Source organism: Cetorhinus maximus, chromosome 11, assembly GCF_964194155.1.
Source record: "Cetorhinus maximus chromosome 11, sCetMax3.hap1.1, whole genome shotgun sequence".
Lineage (NCBI taxonomy): Eukaryota > Metazoa > Chordata > Chondrichthyes > Lamniformes > Cetorhinidae > Cetorhinus > Cetorhinus maximus.
The window spans coordinates 62774180-62792800 of record NC_135889.1 but is presented as its reverse complement, the minus strand read 5'-3'; the positions used below and the strand labels follow the sequence as shown (position 1 = coordinate 62792800).

The window sequence follows — 18621 nt, the reverse complement described above, 5'->3', positions numbered from 1 at the left end:
AATGTTTATGCTGATTTCACTACAAGTGTAGTGCCAAATTCACACTGGTGCCAATTTTGTAGTATAACATTGCTAAATTGCAAATTGGCACTCATACACCATGTTGGCCCGACCAACTGTTTCTGACTGTGAATACATGTTTTGTTAGCTGCATTATAATCCAAGAAGTTGAGTGTTCATAAGGTAACTGCTTAGAGTAATTTCCAGACTTTCGTGTTTTGGTACATTACGTAAGGTTTCTATTTTATTAATCTATGTTATATATCACAAAATAGATATAGATTCAAACTAACTTAGTTTCTCCATCTAGACCAAATTTACAGTTCTCATCAGTTATTCCTGTGATTCCAGATTTTCTTCCTCAATTTCCCTGTCCTGCCCTACATTTGTGGATGTTAATGTGAAGAACTTCCAAGCATCTGTCTTAAATTTGCATTTTACCAGTTTGATCTCCTTTCATAGTTTAACGAAGTGGTGTTCCATATTTAGCTTTTCTATACCATTCACTATCATGTACTTTAGTGAGATCCTCTCTTAATCACCACCTTTCAAGGATAAAAAGCCTAAATTTCTCCAGTCTTTTCCATTAACTGATAATCTGACACTGGGGATCAACCTCATGACTCTTTTCTGCATCACATCCAGGGCTTGAATAGGCTCTTTGTGTCTCCATGACCAAACTTGTAGTCAGCGTATATTCAGACCAGAGCATTGTACAATTTAGCATCCTCCAACTTATACTCTACTGATTTGGCAACATAGTTCAGCATTCTGTTTTCTGTGTTAATTACTGCAGTGAAATGACTGGGTATACTAATTGTGAAATCCTCTTAACCAACCCTAGGTTACTTTCAGTGTTTCTTACCCAGAGAGCAGTGGAGACAGGGTCATCGAATATTTTTAAGGCTGAGTTAGATAGATTCTGAGACAGTCATTGAATATTTTTAAGGTTGAGTTAGGTAGATTCTGAGACAGGGCCATTGAATATTTTTAAAACTGAGTTAGATAGATTCTTGATTGACAAGGGAGTCAAAGGGTATATGGGGTAGACAGGAAAGTAGAGCTGAGGTCACAATCAAATCAGCCATGATCTTATTAAATGGCAGAGCAAGCTCAAGGGGCCAAATGGCCTACCCCTGCTCCTAATTCATATATATGTTCATATTTATGTATGTTTCTTGTACTAGTTCAATACCATTTATGGAGTAGAGATGTTCCTCACTACTTTCTTACAGTCTATGATACTTTATACTTATCTGTATTGCATTTGATATGCTAAGGCTCTGTGCAGTTATGTAGTTTATGTAACTCATTTTGCATTCCTTGGCTAACTATTCAGATTTAACTGTTTCCGTTTTTTGTTTGATATTGCCTGAGAATTTTACCAGTTTGTGTTGAGCTCCTGAATCTAGGTTGTTAATATAAACTAGAAACACCTGTCACTGACACACCTCTCACACTACTACCCACCCTGACATTACTTCCAGATGTGAGTCAGACTAGCGGAGTACAATAATGGGTGGCCTGTGGATGACATTTGGGGTGCTTTTACATGACAACAATGTTGCTGTTGGCAGATGCATAATTGTTCCCCCCCAACCCTTAAGTGGAAACAGCCTGACCTGCTGAGAACCAATAGCACCAGATTAAGTCCTTCTGTTGCAGAAAACTAAATGTGCTACCAAAAATCGGATTTCAGCAGATCATAGTTGGTCTGAAAAGGCCAGCATCTGATATTAAGTGTTAAATGGAGATAGCGCCACAGGAAAGTTGCTCACCAGGGCAGGACTTTGTTGGGAATGAATATACAGGAGAGATTTTTTTGATTGGAAAAATATACTTTATTCATAAAGTATCAGAAAGAACATTACAAAACATTATGAAATGGCCATCACAAATATTGCAATCAGATTCAACTTTTACACGTGGATCACGTTGTGCTTCAATACAATCAATGAATATTACAATCATTTCAATATGGTCATTACATACAGTCAGACAGCGCAATGGGACTGGATATATCGACATACATCATGTTGCACTCTGAGGTACAACATGATACCTTTAGTTTTCACTACATACATTTATTGTGAGTCGTACAGCCCGAGGGATCTATACGATTTCAAGTCCCTCGGTGCACTATGGCAGAAAGGTCTTAGACAGCGACCTTTCCCCTTTGCATCTTTGGGGCGGCTGCCCCAAGCTTTAGTGCATCCCTCAGCACGTAGTCCTGGACCTTGGAATGTGCCAGTCTGCAACATTCGGTCGGGGACAACTCTTTGCGCTGGAAGACCAACAAGTTTCGGGCAGATCAAAGAACGTCTTTCACTGAGTTGATGATCCTCCAGCTGCGGTTGATGTTTGTCTCGGTGTGTCCCCCTGGGAACAGCACGTAGAGCACAGAGTCCTGTGTCACAGCACTGCTCAGGATGAACCTCATCAAAAACCACTGCACCTCTCTCCAGACCTTCTTTGCAAAGGCACATTCCACAAGGAGGTGAATAACAGTCTCCTCCCCACCACAGCCACCTCGAGGACAACGTGCAGAGGGGGTGAGACTCCTGGCATGTAGGAAGGATCTGGACGGGGAGGGCCTTTCTCACCACCAGCCAAGCTACGTCTTGGTGCTTGTTGGTGATGAGGCATTCTGCCAAATGACTTTGACAGTCTGCTCGGGGAACCATCCGACAGGATCCACCCTCTCCTTTTCCCGCAGGGCCTCTAAGACGTTACATGCCGATCACTGCCTGATGGACTTGTGGTCAAAAGTGTTTCTCTGCATAAATTTTTCCACAAGGGACAGGTTGTATGGCACGGTCCAACTACTTGGAGCGTTCTGCGGCAACGTGGCCAGACCCATTCTTCGCAACACCAGGGAAAGGTAGAACCTCAGCACATCAAACACTGTTGGTGTTTGCATACTGAGGGTCTATGCACAGCTTGATGCAGCTGCACGCAAAGGTATATACAGGAGATTTTTTTTTGGAAAAATATACTTTATTCATAAAATATCTTGAAGAACATTACAAAACATTTCTAAATCACCATCACAAAAAGTGCAGTCAGACTCAACTTTTACAGATGGATCACGAGGTGCTTCAATACAATCAATTAATATTACAATAATTTCAATATGGTCATTACAGACAGTCAGACAGTGCAATGGTATCAGAGTTATCAACATACATCATTTTGCACTCTGAGGTGCTTCAATGCAATTATAATACAATTAGTATTCAATGCATACATTCATTGTGAGCTTTACAGCCCGAAGGGTCTGCACCTTTCCCATCCCCTCAGTGCAACATGGCAGAAAAGTCTTAGACAGCGACCTTTCCCCATCGCGCCTTTGTTCTGCATGCCCCAAGCTTTAGTGCGTCCCTCAGCACGTAGCCCTGGACCTTGGAATGTGCCAGTCTGCAACACTCGGTCGGGGACAACTCTTTGCACTGGAAGACCATCAAGTTTCAGGCAGACCAAAGAACGCCTTGCATCGAGTTGATGATCCTCCAGCTGCAGTTGATGTTTGTCTCGGTGTGTGTCCCTGGGAACAGCCGGTAGAGCACAGAGTCCTGTGTCACCGCGCTGCTCGGGATGAACCTCGACAGAAACCACTGCATCTCTGTCCAGACCCTCTTTGCAAAGGCACAATCCACAAGGAGGTGAACAACGGTCTTGTCCCCCTCACAGCCACCTCAAGGGCAACGTGCAGAGGGGGTGAGACTCCTGGCGTGTTGGAAGGATCTGACGGGGAGGGCCTTTCTCACCACTAGCCAAGCTACATCTTGGTGCTTGTTGGAAAGTTCTGGTGATGAGGCATTCTGCCAAATGACTTTGACAGTCTGCTCGGGGAACCATCCGACAGTATCCACCCTCTCCTTTTCCCGCAGGGCCTCTAAGACGTTACGTGCCGACTACTGCCTGATGGATTTGTGGTCAAAGGTGTTTCTCTGCATAAATTTTTCCACTATATGCAGGAGAGATGATAGTCTAGATGAAAATATCTCTGCTGATTTATGTTGGTGTTTGTTGTTCTTCCAGACAGAGCCAGAGGAATTTGGAAACTCCTTATAATAGTTATTGATCCTGTTTTTTTCTTTTAATTGGCTTGCATGTTATGTGCCTTTTTATTTTCTTGACAATTTTCTGTTCTCTTCTTCTGTCCTAAAAGACTGTTTGCTGGCACACAGTTCCTTGGATGCCCTCCATTACCTCACCCAATTAGCCAAATGTGTTCTAATTTTGGCAGGCTGTTCTGATGTGGAGGGGGTTGAAGTTTAGCCTTGGTGCGCTCTCAGGTGAAGCCTCCACACAATCACCCCAAGCATGAGCTAGTTGGCAGTTACTAGGAGCAGGAACCCTGGTTCATTTTACCTTAGAATACAAGCTATAAGTTCCCTCCTTAACTAGGGCGTGAGTGACACCCCAACTGTACTGACATTATCACTTTGCCAGCTTAAACCACCTTACTCAAATCTGGGAGCTTTCCATTCTGTTAAAAATAAATGTTTTGGTACATGTCAGCTATAATGATGTTTATGATTTTTCCCTGCTACATGTACCTGCACAGTGATCCCTGGCAGTTTAATTGTTTGGCCAAGCTGAGAACCAGTAGACACAATATAGTACAACGAGTCTGCCACAGCATGAAATGGAGTAAACTTTCTAAAATGAGACCAGCTGAGAGCACATTGATCTGTATAGAATCTTACAGCACAGAAGGCTATTCTGCCCATCATCCCTGGCCCTACTCTTTGGAAGAGCTACCAAATTAGTCCTACTCCTCTGCTTTTTCCCCATAGCCCTGCAACTTTTTTCTTTTGAGATATGTTTAATTATTTTTTTGAGCTAATCTATTGAATCTGCTTCCACCACCACTTCAGATGGTACATTTGCGCTCCTAACAACTTGCTGTATAAATGAATTTCTCCTCCCTCCTGGTTCTTTGACAATACATATAACAGCAGGATTAATGTAATTTTAAAATTTGCTTTACATCTTTTAATAAAATATTTTGTGGATAAATGCTCAAAGCATTTCATTTCTTAAATTTGGTTTACGTGTTCGGATTTGATGCTCTCCCTATGAAAGTGTGCAGAATTACTAAAACCAGCCTGTCATCTGTTGTTTATTTGGAGCCGCATTTGGAATTATTGTCCTGGTTATAAAAAAAATTGTTAACATTTGTTAAATATAGACTTCGCCATCTGCTTTCCTAGAACAATTATGTTACTTTCTAAAAAGGAACATATTTGCTGAAGTGGAGCCATTAATCTATGTTTGATGCAAATTACACAAAAAACATGAGCTGAACAAAGTGTGCTATGTGGCTTATATGAGAAAGTGTTAAAGTGCAATTGTTCAAAATCACAACCTATATTGATTCATTAGTAGAAATGAGGAGAGGAAAAGCAATAGTTTATTTATCCTATTTGAATTCAACATCCCCCATAATCAACTATTTTCTTATTAATAAATTTTGAGTTTTTTTTAACATATGCGTCTTATAAATGGGACCTGTGTATTTTGTCCTGGGCTGCTTTAGATAATAAACAAGAAATGAATCTTTGAATTGTTTATTTGCAAACTAAGCTTTGCAATTATTTCAGATTGAGAGATTGTGTATTAACTCACATATCTGAATACAAATTTACCTGTTTAGACTTTAATTTTTATTAAAGGCTTTGATTCATTAACAAGCAGGTGTAGATAGACATTGAGATAAATGCATTGCAGTGCATTAAGACTTTCAGCAGTCTAAGTCATGTCCAGTTGTTAGGTTTGATATGCCTCTCAGATAACCAGCAAAAGTAACTCAACAAAATTTGTTTCTGTCATTATAACAGCTAATACCAATGACCTGGTGATGGAAGAGGGAATGACGTTTACAATAGGTGAATATTGTCATCACCTTTCACTGCATAAATGCATTTCCAATAGCCCGTTGGTGCAGGAATCTGAAAAAGCAAAATTGTAGTATTCTTTTTCTGAGGAAATAACAAGTCTATTAAAGCTCTACAATTCCCATTAGGATGAAATTACCTTAAGTTGCATGAGGTTTTTTCTGCCTTAATACTACTTAATCTTGATTTCAAAAATTGCATTTGATTTTACATTTGTTAAAAGTTAATTTGCTGATAAATGTTATAAAGTAATTCAGTTCTGTTTTACCTATTTTGTCAGTATATTTTGGCAGAATAGAATACTTTGAGCTAATGTTCATGATTACTATACCCTGTAGACTTTAGTATGTAGTTTAACATTTTCCCATTTCTTTCATTCATGTTATTGAAAAATAGCAATGTTTATGTCATTAGTAAATTTTTTCATAAGATCATAAAAAAGTGGATGAGAGAGGCCATTTAATCAATTGAAGCTTATCCCTTGAGTATAGAAGAATAAGGGGTGATCTAATTGAGATGATTAAGATTATCAAAGGAGTTGATATGGTAGATAGAGAGAAACCATTTCCTCTGGTGGAGGAGACCAGATCAAGGGGGCATAACCTTAAAATTACAGCTAGCCAGTTCAAGGGTGATGTGAAAATCTGGAACTCCCTCCTCCAAAGAGCTGTTGAGACAATTGAAAATTTCAAAACTGAAATTGAAAGATTTTTGTTCACCGAGGGTATTAAGGGTTACAAAACCAAGGTAGATACACGCAGTTAAAATACAGATCTAATTGAATGACAGATCAGGTTCAAGGGGCTGAATGCCCTACTCCTGTTCCCATGTCCCCAGTGCCTTGTCTTTCCCATCCAAGCATTCAACTATATTTTAAACACTGATGACTGGCAATTTAGCTGGTTTGGCTGAGCTGAGGCCACAACACTGCAGTATATCACCATTAACCATTATAATGTGGTTGACACAGCATGAAATAGAGTCAAAATTCTGACATGAAGGCAGCTAAAAGAACTACTTTACATTGATTTATGTAACAGTGGCATTAGTGTAAAGTTTTAAAATTGGTTCAGAATCTTTTAATAAACTATTTAATGAATATAAAACAATTCATTTAATGTATTTTGAACAGCCCTAATATTTTGTCTCTCGAACCCTGATTAGACGATTACACTAAGCCTTCATCGAGCCTTGAAAAAAGCTCTTGTTCACATCTATTTTAACTTTACTTTTCACTTTTTAAAATCCCTTCCAGTCCTACTTTCCAGGTATACTATTTTAAGATCTTCAAAGTTACCACTAATGTTATCTTTTGAACTCCTAACTATCCCTCTAACTACATTTTTACTTTGTTTTGCTGCGCATAGGTAATCATGAAAGAAAATTTATTTGGCATCTGTGGCTCCATTTCCTGTGGTAGATGTCTAACTCTCCTGTATGTATTATTTTAATTCTAGAACCAATTCTCATGGAGGGATCCACAGAATTCAGAATCTTGCAGGACGGGTGGACGGCAATGTCTGCTGATGACCTTAGGTGCTGATAATTACTTGTTACTTTGTTTATTTTAGGAATTTTATTTTAACTTTCCAATATTTGCTACCATTAATCGTCTTCTCAATATATTTGATATGTTATTCCCCAAGTGGTGTATTTTAATATATTTTCTTAAATTCTGTTATTTTAAGATCAGCCCAGTTCGAACACACTATAGCAATTACATCAAAAGGAGCAGAAATTCTAACTAAATTGCTGGAGGAAGATCAAGGGTAAACAGGAAAACCAGGGATTCGTTGCAGACACGGCATTAAAATGACTTTCTATCCAGAGTGTTTCAAGACCGCACTGTTGTCAACGTTGCTGTTGGACACAGTGTTCACTGGAGTCAGGTCGAAGTTGACTGAAGGAAATTTGTCGCATTTGGAATTTGATACTTCTCCCATTCAGAGTTTTTGACATACCATGTTTACTGCGTCGTTTTAATAAATGTTTTGAAAATAGTGACCCAGTAAATGTTGTGTTATGTGCATTTGGTGCCAGAATTGCAGCTGGTCGAGAAGATATGAAATGTTGCATCGAGCTTCCAATGGCTTTGTGCCATATGTGCTGAGACGGATAAGCTGTCATTTGTTTGCTGACGGGTCTGAAGGAACAGTATGAAACAGTTTAAACTACCAAGTTAGGGTGTTGCATAACCGCCTATCGTAGTTTGGGTTTAAAACCTATTTTAAAAGGAAAGTGCAACTTCTGCGTACGTTTCAATGAAGAACTGAGGTGATTTTGACTTTAAGCAATGTAAACTGAAGAGCAGCCGCTGAAAGACGACTACGTTATACTCAATAGGATAGACAAATCCAAAAAAGCTGCGTATGACAAGTTTAACCGTACTGGTATTTACAGATTGAGCAGCACATTATTAACCATTTGGTATATCCACGTGGAATTAACTATTTCGACAACAAATCCCATCATTACTAACTAAAGTAGAAATTGTGTGGAGCCTAAAGAAGGAACAAATGATCTAGTTTGAATATCTTTGACCCATTTTTGTTAAATATGATGTATGTCAGTATTGAAGGTTCCGGGACGGACAAGTTGTAAAGTTTGTATCAATATATGGTGCCAAACGTGAGATGTAATGGTCATCACATAATTGAAATATTTAATACAATTGATATGAACACCTCTGTTTCCAGAGAATACATATGCGCTCATAATGCTCGAACCATTTATGTAAATTGATGTGGCCTTCAGTTGCACAAATTATTTTCACTATTGATCTGAACGTTTGTAGATCTGTAATTAAGCTGATGACGACAGGAATTGTTTATCCTATTCAAAATGGTGAGTTATCAGTCCATATATTACAGAATTATTATGGAAAATGGGCAGGGAAATTCGTGGGGCTTTCAAAAGTGTTCATTCGAACATTGTTTAGCAATGAGCTGCAATATAATTAGCTATGTATACACAGAAGACAGGTAACATGAAGATATAAGTGATTGGATAAAGAAAAACGGTAAAACTGTATTTTTATAAGATTATCACCATGTGTTTCATTTTGTAATGAAACAGATTAATCAGTGTGCTCTTCCAGTTATCTTTAAGGCTTGACTATTCCTCCTGATAGTTGGGTTGTCCTATTTTATGGTGGACGCTGGCTGACACGTTATCGGTAAATGTATTATTGCCAACTCCTTCAGACCCTGAAAGTACATTTTCTTTGGGAAATCAATCGAGATAAAATCACGAATCACTTAGTTTGTTTCGGCAATTTTCAGGGTTTTTTTTGTAACAATACACAAAGTCTGAATTAATTAATTAATTTCAGGGATCGCTCATGCCTTAACCATGACCGTTTAAACGTTGGACCTTTGCTTTGTCTCTGAATTAATATGAAACCTAGAAACCATTTAAACACCTATCACTTCGGTGATGTATCTGGAGGTGACGTTTGGTACCTCAACCACTTGTTCCTATTTTGCTCAGTTAGCAGACACACCACTTCTCTTTTCTTTCCGAGACACATGTAAATCTTGTCACTGACCCCTATTGCGACATACAGGTATTTGCCTATGGTAAAGCCAACCTGTCCTATCGGAAATTATTGAATTGTAAATCTGTAAAGGGTATTTATATAATCTATGCTGTATTATATTGTATGTGTATTGCACGTTTAACTTAGTATGTTGTTGAATCCTATGTGTTCTAAAGAATACTGTGCGATTTTTTTCAGCTTTTTGGCAACCTATTTTCAGTAAGGCTGAAATTAAACAAAATAAGTAATTACCACAAGAGTGAAAGGATTCATCTGAAAGCTTTGCTTAAGTATTTGTAAAATTCGTAGTAATAAACTGGAAAGAGCGAATGCCATAGGTGCATATCATCAATGAACTGTAACAGAACTGTAACTATACTCTGCGAGAAAATAATAACCGATTACCTAGGATTATTTGGCTGGGTTCCCTCGCCTCATATACAATGTCTTACAGTTTGTTTACATGTTCTCATTCACGGGTTAAAATTGTCTTGTTGAAAGTTTACGCCATTTTGTTTTCAATTCGTGTGTGCTGATTGCCGTCACTTTTTATTTATTGGGAGGAAGAAATCAAGTTGTTCAAACCAAAGAATTTTTCATCTTTCTTATTGGACCCTTGTTCTTAATATTAAACATTTTATGACTGAGGTAAAGGTCGTAAAAACATAAATATGCAGAAACGAGATTTGTCTCTTTAATTGTGCATGTAATTAAATCATTAATTATGGCAACACGCATGCAGATGGTCATACCTTGCGTGTAGGTGTTTTTGAACACATGTTAAAGATCATACGTAAGATCATGTTTTGTTGTTAATTAAGGTTTTATATGAGATATATGCATTTCCAAGTTGGACTGGCAATTTTCTTTCGAATACTTGCGATGGTGTAAACAAGCTAAAATATTACAAGCGGTCCTATATTGAGCATACATCTAACGTTACTAAAGCAGCACTGTGATTAACAACTCTCGTTTTACAATTGACTTTGCAAACAATCGTGGTCAAACATTAATTAGTCAGTTTTCACAAGAAACGCAAACGTTTAAGTGCGACGATGATGGATAAATACATACTTAACTGTATAGATTTGTTGCACTGTAGATTTTTCTCGGCTTAAAAGAACTTGGGAAAATATGTTTTAGTGCTGTTAGGATTCGTGTAGCATCTGGACACAATCACACACACGTCGGAAGAATTAAGTAAGATTGTCACGTTAGCCCCGAGTGGATTTCAGAGCAGATTAATTCTGCCTGTTTACAAGATCTTTAGATAAAAACGTCTCTGTTCATTTTAAATATTAGAGGAATTGAACCAAATCGACAACTAAACTGTTCGTGGTATAAGTTTCATCTGAAACAGGTGGAGATTTCTTTCTGTTTTAACTGGCGATAGATTCAGAGACAGGTTTCTTAATCCAGCTCGAAAAGTGCACATTTGTGCTGAATTCCTTGCTAAGAGAGAAATGCAATCAGATTCTACCCATTATGGAGATTACGACAAAATTGTTGATTTTTCTCCTCCTACGTCCTTATTGTTCGAAGTAAATAGTTGCATCAGTTGTAATTCAATTAAAAACTGAATCATCTATAACATTATTTAAAAATGGAGTACTTTACTATATCCTAAATAATATCAATTTTAAGATAAGTAGTTTAATGTAACATTGCTGAAACATGCGTTCAATCAAATATATCAGAAATGAAACATATTAATTGTATAATGCATGTGGTGTAACTAGACTCTCAAGATTGGACATTGGTTCAAAGCTCAAAAATGTCGTACTTTTGCAACTCAAGTATAAGTTTGGAAAAAGATGTGTGTGTTTTTGGCCTGTAGACGCTTAAATGGGTGTCTTTTGCACGTTTCTCATTTCTGTAAACAAAACACACACTAATAAGCTTCATTGGCAGCGAGAGATGTTGAACATGCCTCAGTACAAATATTTTTATGAACCTAACACATGAATAAATATGCATATCAATTTGTGGAGCCGCAATTTTAGTGCTTAATTGGCTTGGCCAAGGACAGACTTACTCAAAATACAGAATAGACCTAAGCAGTTGATTGTAATTAAATATTTCATTCAGGGCCGGGCACTGTTTCTGCAGCTGACATGTAAATTTTCACGGTCAATTCTTCAGTGTTTTATTGCAGTTCTCAGTCGGTGACGTTAGGTGAAGCAATGGGTTGGTACGTGAAAGAGTTTTCACTTACTGATACTGTTCGGAAAATTTAACAGCGGGACAGTAAAAAATCTGAATTCAGGGAGCCTTTTGAAACCGTTGTACAGCAGCAAGGCAATTACTTCAGTGTTACTGAGAAGTTGTGTAATTTATCTCCACAACCTGTTTAACAAAATGCTAGAGCGTTTTTTTTTCATTTATTGACGAAAACGTGCATTTCCTCCAAAATCTGTTCTTTAAAAAGACGAGTCCAATTGATTTAATTGCAGGAAAATATGATACATTGAAGAACAAAAATGCGTGTCAAATGATTGCGAGTGTGCATCTCACCTCCCGTTACAGAAATGCAAATATAGATGGGTTATTTGTTAAAATAGTGGAAACACGTTCATACTGTGAATTCTGTTTTGCAGCAATTCTTAAAACAATTGAGCGATTTCTTATGCTGTTAACGGTGTAAGCCTTGAAAAGTAACTTCCTTTGTTATTGTTACGTGGATCGGCTTTGTTATGTAAAAATATTATGAAATGACTGCAATTAGATTACAAATAAACAGATAATTTAATCAGCTACTGTCTAAATTACGTGAAAGCGCCAACAAAATTCGATTTTCCCATCGAAAAGGAGGGAAATCGTATAGAATGGATTATGGAAGAAAAATACCTACAACTTCGAAAATGTTCAACGCATGTTAAAAGCCAACATTTTATCATTTAAAAATATCCGTGCGTTAAAAATCACTTAAGCTTTTAATACCCTTTATTCCAGATGTACGCATTTGTATTACATCAGCCATGGCTTACACTGACTGGCGGCCAGCGTCTCATCAGGATTCAAATTACACCGTTTATCGCTGTATGTGAAGTATTTAAACCCGAAAATGCATTTTAAGTACCTTTTATTCGCCCTTCAAACAAAACAGTGCAATTAATCTCCCACATTGAAGTATACTTTTCTAGATATTTCATATCATTCTCGGGTCGCATGTTACATACAAAAACCTCCGTATATCGTCAATATGCTGCATGATTTTTTTAATCTGTTGCCCGCATACAGGCATCTCTATACTATGGTTTGTCTCACTTGTTTAACGATGAAAGGATTGGATGTTGCAATTGGTGTTAAATATATGGCTAATTATGCGTATGAAAATTAAGTATCAGAGTTATGCTAATAGGAGCCGCCTTCAGCTGTTTATCAGAGCTCTTGAGACTGGCATTTAATCAAATGAATCAGTAACTGCTGCATGTGCACGTGTGGTCTTTCACCGTATCACTTCATGATAGATGCAGCCTTGCTGCATCACAAGCGATATCTTGTTAAATACTACAGTAAATACCATTTAAGTGAGTACAGCGTTCAACAAACTTTTTCATTCGATATTGTCGCTCACATGCTTTTATTTTATTGTAAATTGCATGTCTTTGTTAGTCCTTTCAATTATGGAATAGTAACACAGTTGGAATAGTTCGGCCGCTTGCAATTATGTCTATATTTTTCCCATTCTAATTTAGTTTTGTGCAAGGGAAAACCTACAGATAGGTTTCTCCTCTTAAAACATTTCAATATAGAAAATTAAAACATTAGTTATGGCTTCTTTATAGAGCAAATAATTGTACCATTATGACCAAGTTCTGTTAATTTCTAATTCAGCACATCATAATTGGCTCCAATTATATCGCTACATTCATCCCGAACATTATGAAAGCTTTCAGCAACGAGTTACTTTGTGAAGTGCAGTGATTGTAGTTGAGACGGTGAAGTTAATGCAATAAGTTTCTTATATGTCATATCTTTAATGCAATAAAGGAGTGCATTCAGTTTTGAATCATTAAGTAAAATTGACAAAAATAATCTCTTACATTAGTTATCAATACTGTAAGATCCTGTCATTAAAATCATAACATCGTATTTTTGACAACAAAGCTTTGGATATTTACAAAGCAGGTTACGTGCATTATTGTGTGGCAGTTCTGAGTCATTTTAAAATGATCAAACAATCTCAGTTGAAGTCATAAAACTACGAATTTATGATGTTTGCAATAAAACATTTTGAAATCGTCTGATTAGAAATGTTAGCCAGAGCCTTTACGTTCAAATGACTGTAAACTATTTGGGCCAATTTCTCTGCACTGTCTCAGGCCGCTATTTCTTTCCACCGAGAAATTTTTTCTCCGGTATGCTAGAGCGAACCTCGCATGTAGCCAATCAGAAGGGCACGTGGTGAAAGTGGACCTATCAGCGAGCAACATTGTTGAATATTCATGAGATATCGAGTCAAACCTTTCAGGCGAGTTTGTGTGTATTCACAGCATCATGCCTCGACTTTGTCAACCCAAAAACTCCATTTTCTTATGAATGGAGAGTGAAAAAAATCAGATTCGCTTAAATTGGGATCCTTCTCAGCCGGAGGGAGTAGTGGAAGGAAAAGAAGTGAAGTGACAAGCTGGGAGGCGAACGATGACCATGACTACAATGTCAGAAAACCTCAACAGCCCCGTCTCAAGTAAAGCAGTTTTTATGGAGTTTGGGCCACCAAGTCAACAAATGTCGCCTCCCATGTCTCACGGACATTACTCCATGCACTGTTTACATTCTGCCGGCCACTCTCAACATGACAGTTCCTACAACACTGCTTCATCCTTCTCACGATCTCTGGGCTACCCCTATGTCAACTCAGTGAACAACCATTCCACTAACCCTTACATCAGTTCAGTGCAATCGTACCAAAGCAGCTCGAATCTGGCCCATACACGATTAGAGGACACAGGTAAGAACGGCCGAATCAGCCAATTGCTAAATCTAGTTTGCTGTAAAATACGTGAGGCAGTTTGTTACAGCAGTATTTGAACCAGCCCAGCGTGGAAATTTGTAGCACAGAAGTTCGCATCATTCTGCCTCTGATCTTTGTAATTATTTATTGCGTAATACTATAAACAATGCATGCAATTATGGGTAATTATACGTAAACCGTCGCTAGTAAAAATAGACAAACTTTTAACTGCTGTGTTAAATACGTTGTTATTCTGTTGTAGGTAATTATGTATTGGATGTGCATTGCTATGTCTATTTTTTTTCTTTTAGGAGCAGAATCAGATAAAGGTACGGTGGTGGAGAGTGGGGAAGTCAGGTTTAATGGGAAAGGGAAAAAAATTCGCAAACCCCGAACCATTTATTCCAGTCTACAGTTGCAAGCTTTGAACAGACGGTTCCAACAAACTCAATACCTGGCTCTGCCTGAAAGAGCCGAACTTGCTGCTTCTCTGGGGTTGACACAGACACAGGTAACAGAGATATTAAACTAAAATGCAAAGCTCTTCTCTTCGTCCCAATATTACATCGAATAAATCACACTGCCGAGCAAAACCAGGCATCGGCAACATAAACCCTGGCAACTTTAATACAGAGTTCACGAGAAGTTTAAGCTAAAACAACACAAGCGTGCGTTCCCAGGCATAAATCCAAGTATTTGTTTACATCAGTGGAAGTTTGAAGCATTGCAATAAAATGCAACTCAAATCCATAAAATGCCACAGATATGTGGACGATTCACATACACGCACCAACAATCAGCTCATTAAAGAGATTGCAGTGTGGATCGTATATTTTACACCGTAGCGAATTGTTTGGGAAACAATTTCAACAAAGTCACTACAAGGAATGCGCCATGTTGCTCAAATTATAACATTATAGTTCTCATCTGTTGTCTGAAGTGTTGTAGCCGTCTAGAAGAGCTCATCCATGTGGCTGAATATGACTGCTCGGTACTAAGGGTCTTTCTGTGAATATTTTGGAATTATTTAAGGTAACAGGACATGGAAAAGAGTATGCTCAACATGACCAATTAGAACCTCTCAAACATTTGTTTGTTTTAGCATTTAAGTTCTTGTATTGAGATGTGTTTATATTTATATAAGACGAGTGAAAGTCTTGTCCGTTGTATTTTTAAAGTTTGAATACTTAAAACATCTTTGTTATATTATACAGGTAAAGATTTGGTTCCAGAACAAGCGCTCTAAGTTTAAAAAGCTGATGAAACAGGGTAATGGTGCATTAGAGAACAGCGCCCTTGCTAATGGTAGGGGCCTATCCGGATCCTCCCCTCCAGTTCCCCCCGTCTGGAACACCTCATCTGCCGGCAAGAACTCCACAGGGACTCCGGGAAACTACATCCCTAGCTACACATCGTGGTATCCTCCAGCGCACCAGGAATCTATGCAACAGCCCCAACTGATGTAAGATAACCGCCCTCGCCCTGTTTAAGCAAGGACAATAATCCGAGAAAGCAGTTTCTGAAGTGCACCATGCCCTTAGCAGACACGTACAGATGTGATGCGGAGCCAGTTCTCAGTTCTGCCAGCTGACAGATCGGCGAAATCTCTATCAGCTCAAGTTAAGAGCAGACCGCTAGCACCAAGACTCTGAGGCATAATCCCTGGGACAGTTAAAAAGCCTTTGTTGCAAATTCCTTGTATTCATCCTATTCTGAAATAGGCAGGCTTTGTATCGAGTACCGTCTCCCCATTTAGGATTTTAGGTCTGTAAACGAATGACTGGTTATGCAGCGCAGAATTCATGACAATGGGCAGTTCTTACTGCACGCAGTCACCGTTTTGTACATATTATTTAAATATGTTGCACAGATTTAGCGTTTTTTTGTTTTGTGTGGAGTGTACATGATACATTGTGAAATGGGATCTTAATATTTACCTGTGAAATTGAAACGTGATGCTGAAAAACATTGTGTCTAGCGTTCTAAATGTAAAGGTTTAGTTTTATATTGATAATGTTAACTTATTGCTTTGTATCTTTGAATCTTTGTAAATATATTATAAAGTCCATTCAAAGACAGTAAAATTATGATTTTAAACAACGACAGTTGCATTATGAAAGCCTCTGTGTGCTCATTCCAGATGCATTAATACAGAACTGCAGGGAATTGGTGACAGAATACATTTACTATCATCCCACTGGTTTCAATAATTCCATATTCCCCACTTTACATATTCGAATAACCAGGCGAAGTGATCAAATAACACCCTCAGTCTGTGAGCATCGGCTACTCGGAAAATCGAATGAGCATTCCAGATATATATCTCAAGTGCCAGCAACATTTATTTTTATATTTAAATGCACACAGGCTCAGCAGGCTGTCGTAAAGTTACTTTCTGAATTTCACCTCGTGTGGTTTCATTATAGATTAACTGCTGGATAACCCAAATATGGGAATCTAAGGTATTATGCTTTTAAATAGTATAATTTCGCATTGTATCTGACCACCCCTACCGCTCATGATGTGGGGTCGGATTATTTTGTTACAGTCAACCGTTAGTTTCAGTGTCACGTCTAACCTACGCTACTTTAAATTGGATGCAATTATTTTTCCAGCAATTAAAGCACTTATTGCTTTTCAGACGTATCTATCGCTCTTATATGCTCTTTTATATATTTCTTGGGGTACAATAAATCTCTTTTTCAGCCTTGAATGACAGGAAGCCACTACAATGTTAACTAAATAATGGACAAAAGAAGCAGGTGCTGCAGAAAAAAAACCCTGCGGTTTGTTCAGAGGAGTTGAAAGCTGTGCCATTTCTGCAAGGAACAAATTGGGAACTTCAAAGGAACTGTTGTTTGGGGATGATGGACTAACTGCGCTTTTTCAGCAATCTGTGCCCCATTTACTATCAACATCTTGGGAGAACTTGAAACGATGCCAATATTACCGAAACTGTGACTTTGGAGAAGTCATTCAATCAGACCATGTCCCCATTAATCTCCTAACCTCATTATTTCCAGATATATAGCTACCTCCATTTGTATATACGTGCATATCATACAGGCACACGATATGTGCATATTGTCTGTATACAAGATGTGCATTGCACAGGTCACAACAAGTTTAATAAAGTGTCTCTGCCCAAGATCTACTGAAGTATAACGAAGTAATAACACTATACAAAAGTAAACAGGTAAATATGCATGCAGATTATGCAATATTTGTTTTTTTCTATAATTAACTAAATCTAAGAACATTTGCTAAAGCATTTTGTTATTGCAATCTAGTGTACGTTCTAAATGCATTGAAACGGCGCATGACAGTGTCAGATGTTTTAATCTAAATGAATTGATCAACTTGGCTGAGTATGTTGCACAAATTAAAACGCGTACAGTTAAGTCTAATGTTCAAGTTTAACAATTATAGCTTTGGGAGAGCTAAGATTTGAAAAGTGAGGTGTGCAGCATTTTAGACAAAACTTTTCTGAAAATAAGCTTGCAGCTTAGCGAGCAACAAATTAATGTATTCTGCCAAGAGCTCCAAATGCGCATACAGCTGCAACCAAGAGGCTCGGCATTATTGCACTGTATTCTCTACTTGATTACAAGCCGAGGCCATCAAACGGACTATAATTACAGTAATTTTGGGTTTATTTATTCTAATGTAGTTTCGTATCATTGGGGTAATTATGAGCAATTTTTTTTCGCCCGGGGAATCTTTGCATTAACAAAAGAGGTAGCAGTGAAAGCCAAATTTGAACAGCATTGAGAAAGAAGCACTAAACCAAAGTAGGTGTGCTTCCATCTTTGAAATTCGGAACTACGTTTGTCATGAGGTCTGCAAATTGCTTGCAGGTGTATGGAGAAGAATTGTCAATAGGAAACTGTTCAAAATTAGTAAGACACAATGAAGATAGAGTAAAGGGAATTGCCCAACAAGAGCTGTCTCTCTCTCTCTCTCGCACACTGATCTCTCGCCTGCCTTGCTTTAACATTTAATGATCAAAGTCACGGAGATGTCAATCTAGCTGCAAAAACAGGCAGGTAAACCTTGTGTTTAAAAGTATCCGATTTGACAAGTCGACATGTATTTACTATTTGCACAACCGGAAATCTTGTTTCTATTCCACGTTTTTATATATTTTTTTCATCCGTAGTTAGAATGTTTGAGACATCCCCAAATAATTTCATATTTCTTTCGGTCTCTGGGGGAAAAAAATC

The 18621-nt window shown here is 38.0% G+C and overlaps 2 protein-coding genes and 1 long non-coding RNA gene across 7 annotated transcripts in view; 2 read left to right on the top strand and 1 right to left on the bottom strand.

The window, feature by feature from the left end:
- The window catches only part of metap1d (methionyl aminopeptidase type 1D (mitochondrial)), a 173561-nt gene extending 163268 nt beyond the window's left edge, over nt 1-10293 (top strand). For 3 of the 4 annotated variants that reach the window (XM_078552108.1, XM_078552107.1, XM_078552110.1), the window contains 3 exons: nt 5847-5894; nt 7361-7439; nt 7592-10293. In XM_078552108.1, coding sequence (XP_078408234.1) covers nt 5847-5894; nt 7361-7439; nt 7592-7676 — 212 coding nt within the window. In that variant the 3' untranslated portion in view covers nt 7677-10293. The remainder of the gene's footprint in view (nt 1-5846; nt 5895-7360; nt 7440-7591) is intronic. The other variant, XM_078552109.1, reaches the window with a different exon arrangement.
- The window catches only part of LOC144686644 (uncharacterized), a 50302-nt gene that overhangs the window by 27794 nt on the left and 3887 nt on the right, over nt 1-18621 (bottom strand). The window contains exon 3 of one of the 2 annotated variants that reach the window (XR_013577966.1): nt 16555-18621. This exon is cut by the window's right edge and continues 10 nt beyond it. The exons of the other annotated variant lie outside the window; for it this stretch is intronic. This is a non-coding gene — a long non-coding RNA (uncharacterized LOC144686644). Of the gene's footprint in view, nt 1-16554 lie in introns of those variants that run through there. 2 annotated transcript variants of the gene reach the window in all.
- On the top strand, nt 13857-16498 carry dlx1a (distal-less homeobox 1a). Its single transcript, XM_078552111.1, has 3 exons — nt 13857-14395; nt 14710-14909; nt 15613-16498. Exons 1-3 carry the CDS (start codon nt 14086-14088, stop codon nt 15862-15864), a joined length of 762 nt encoding a protein of 253 aa, XP_078408237.1. The 5' UTR covers nt 13857-14085; the 3' UTR covers nt 15865-16498.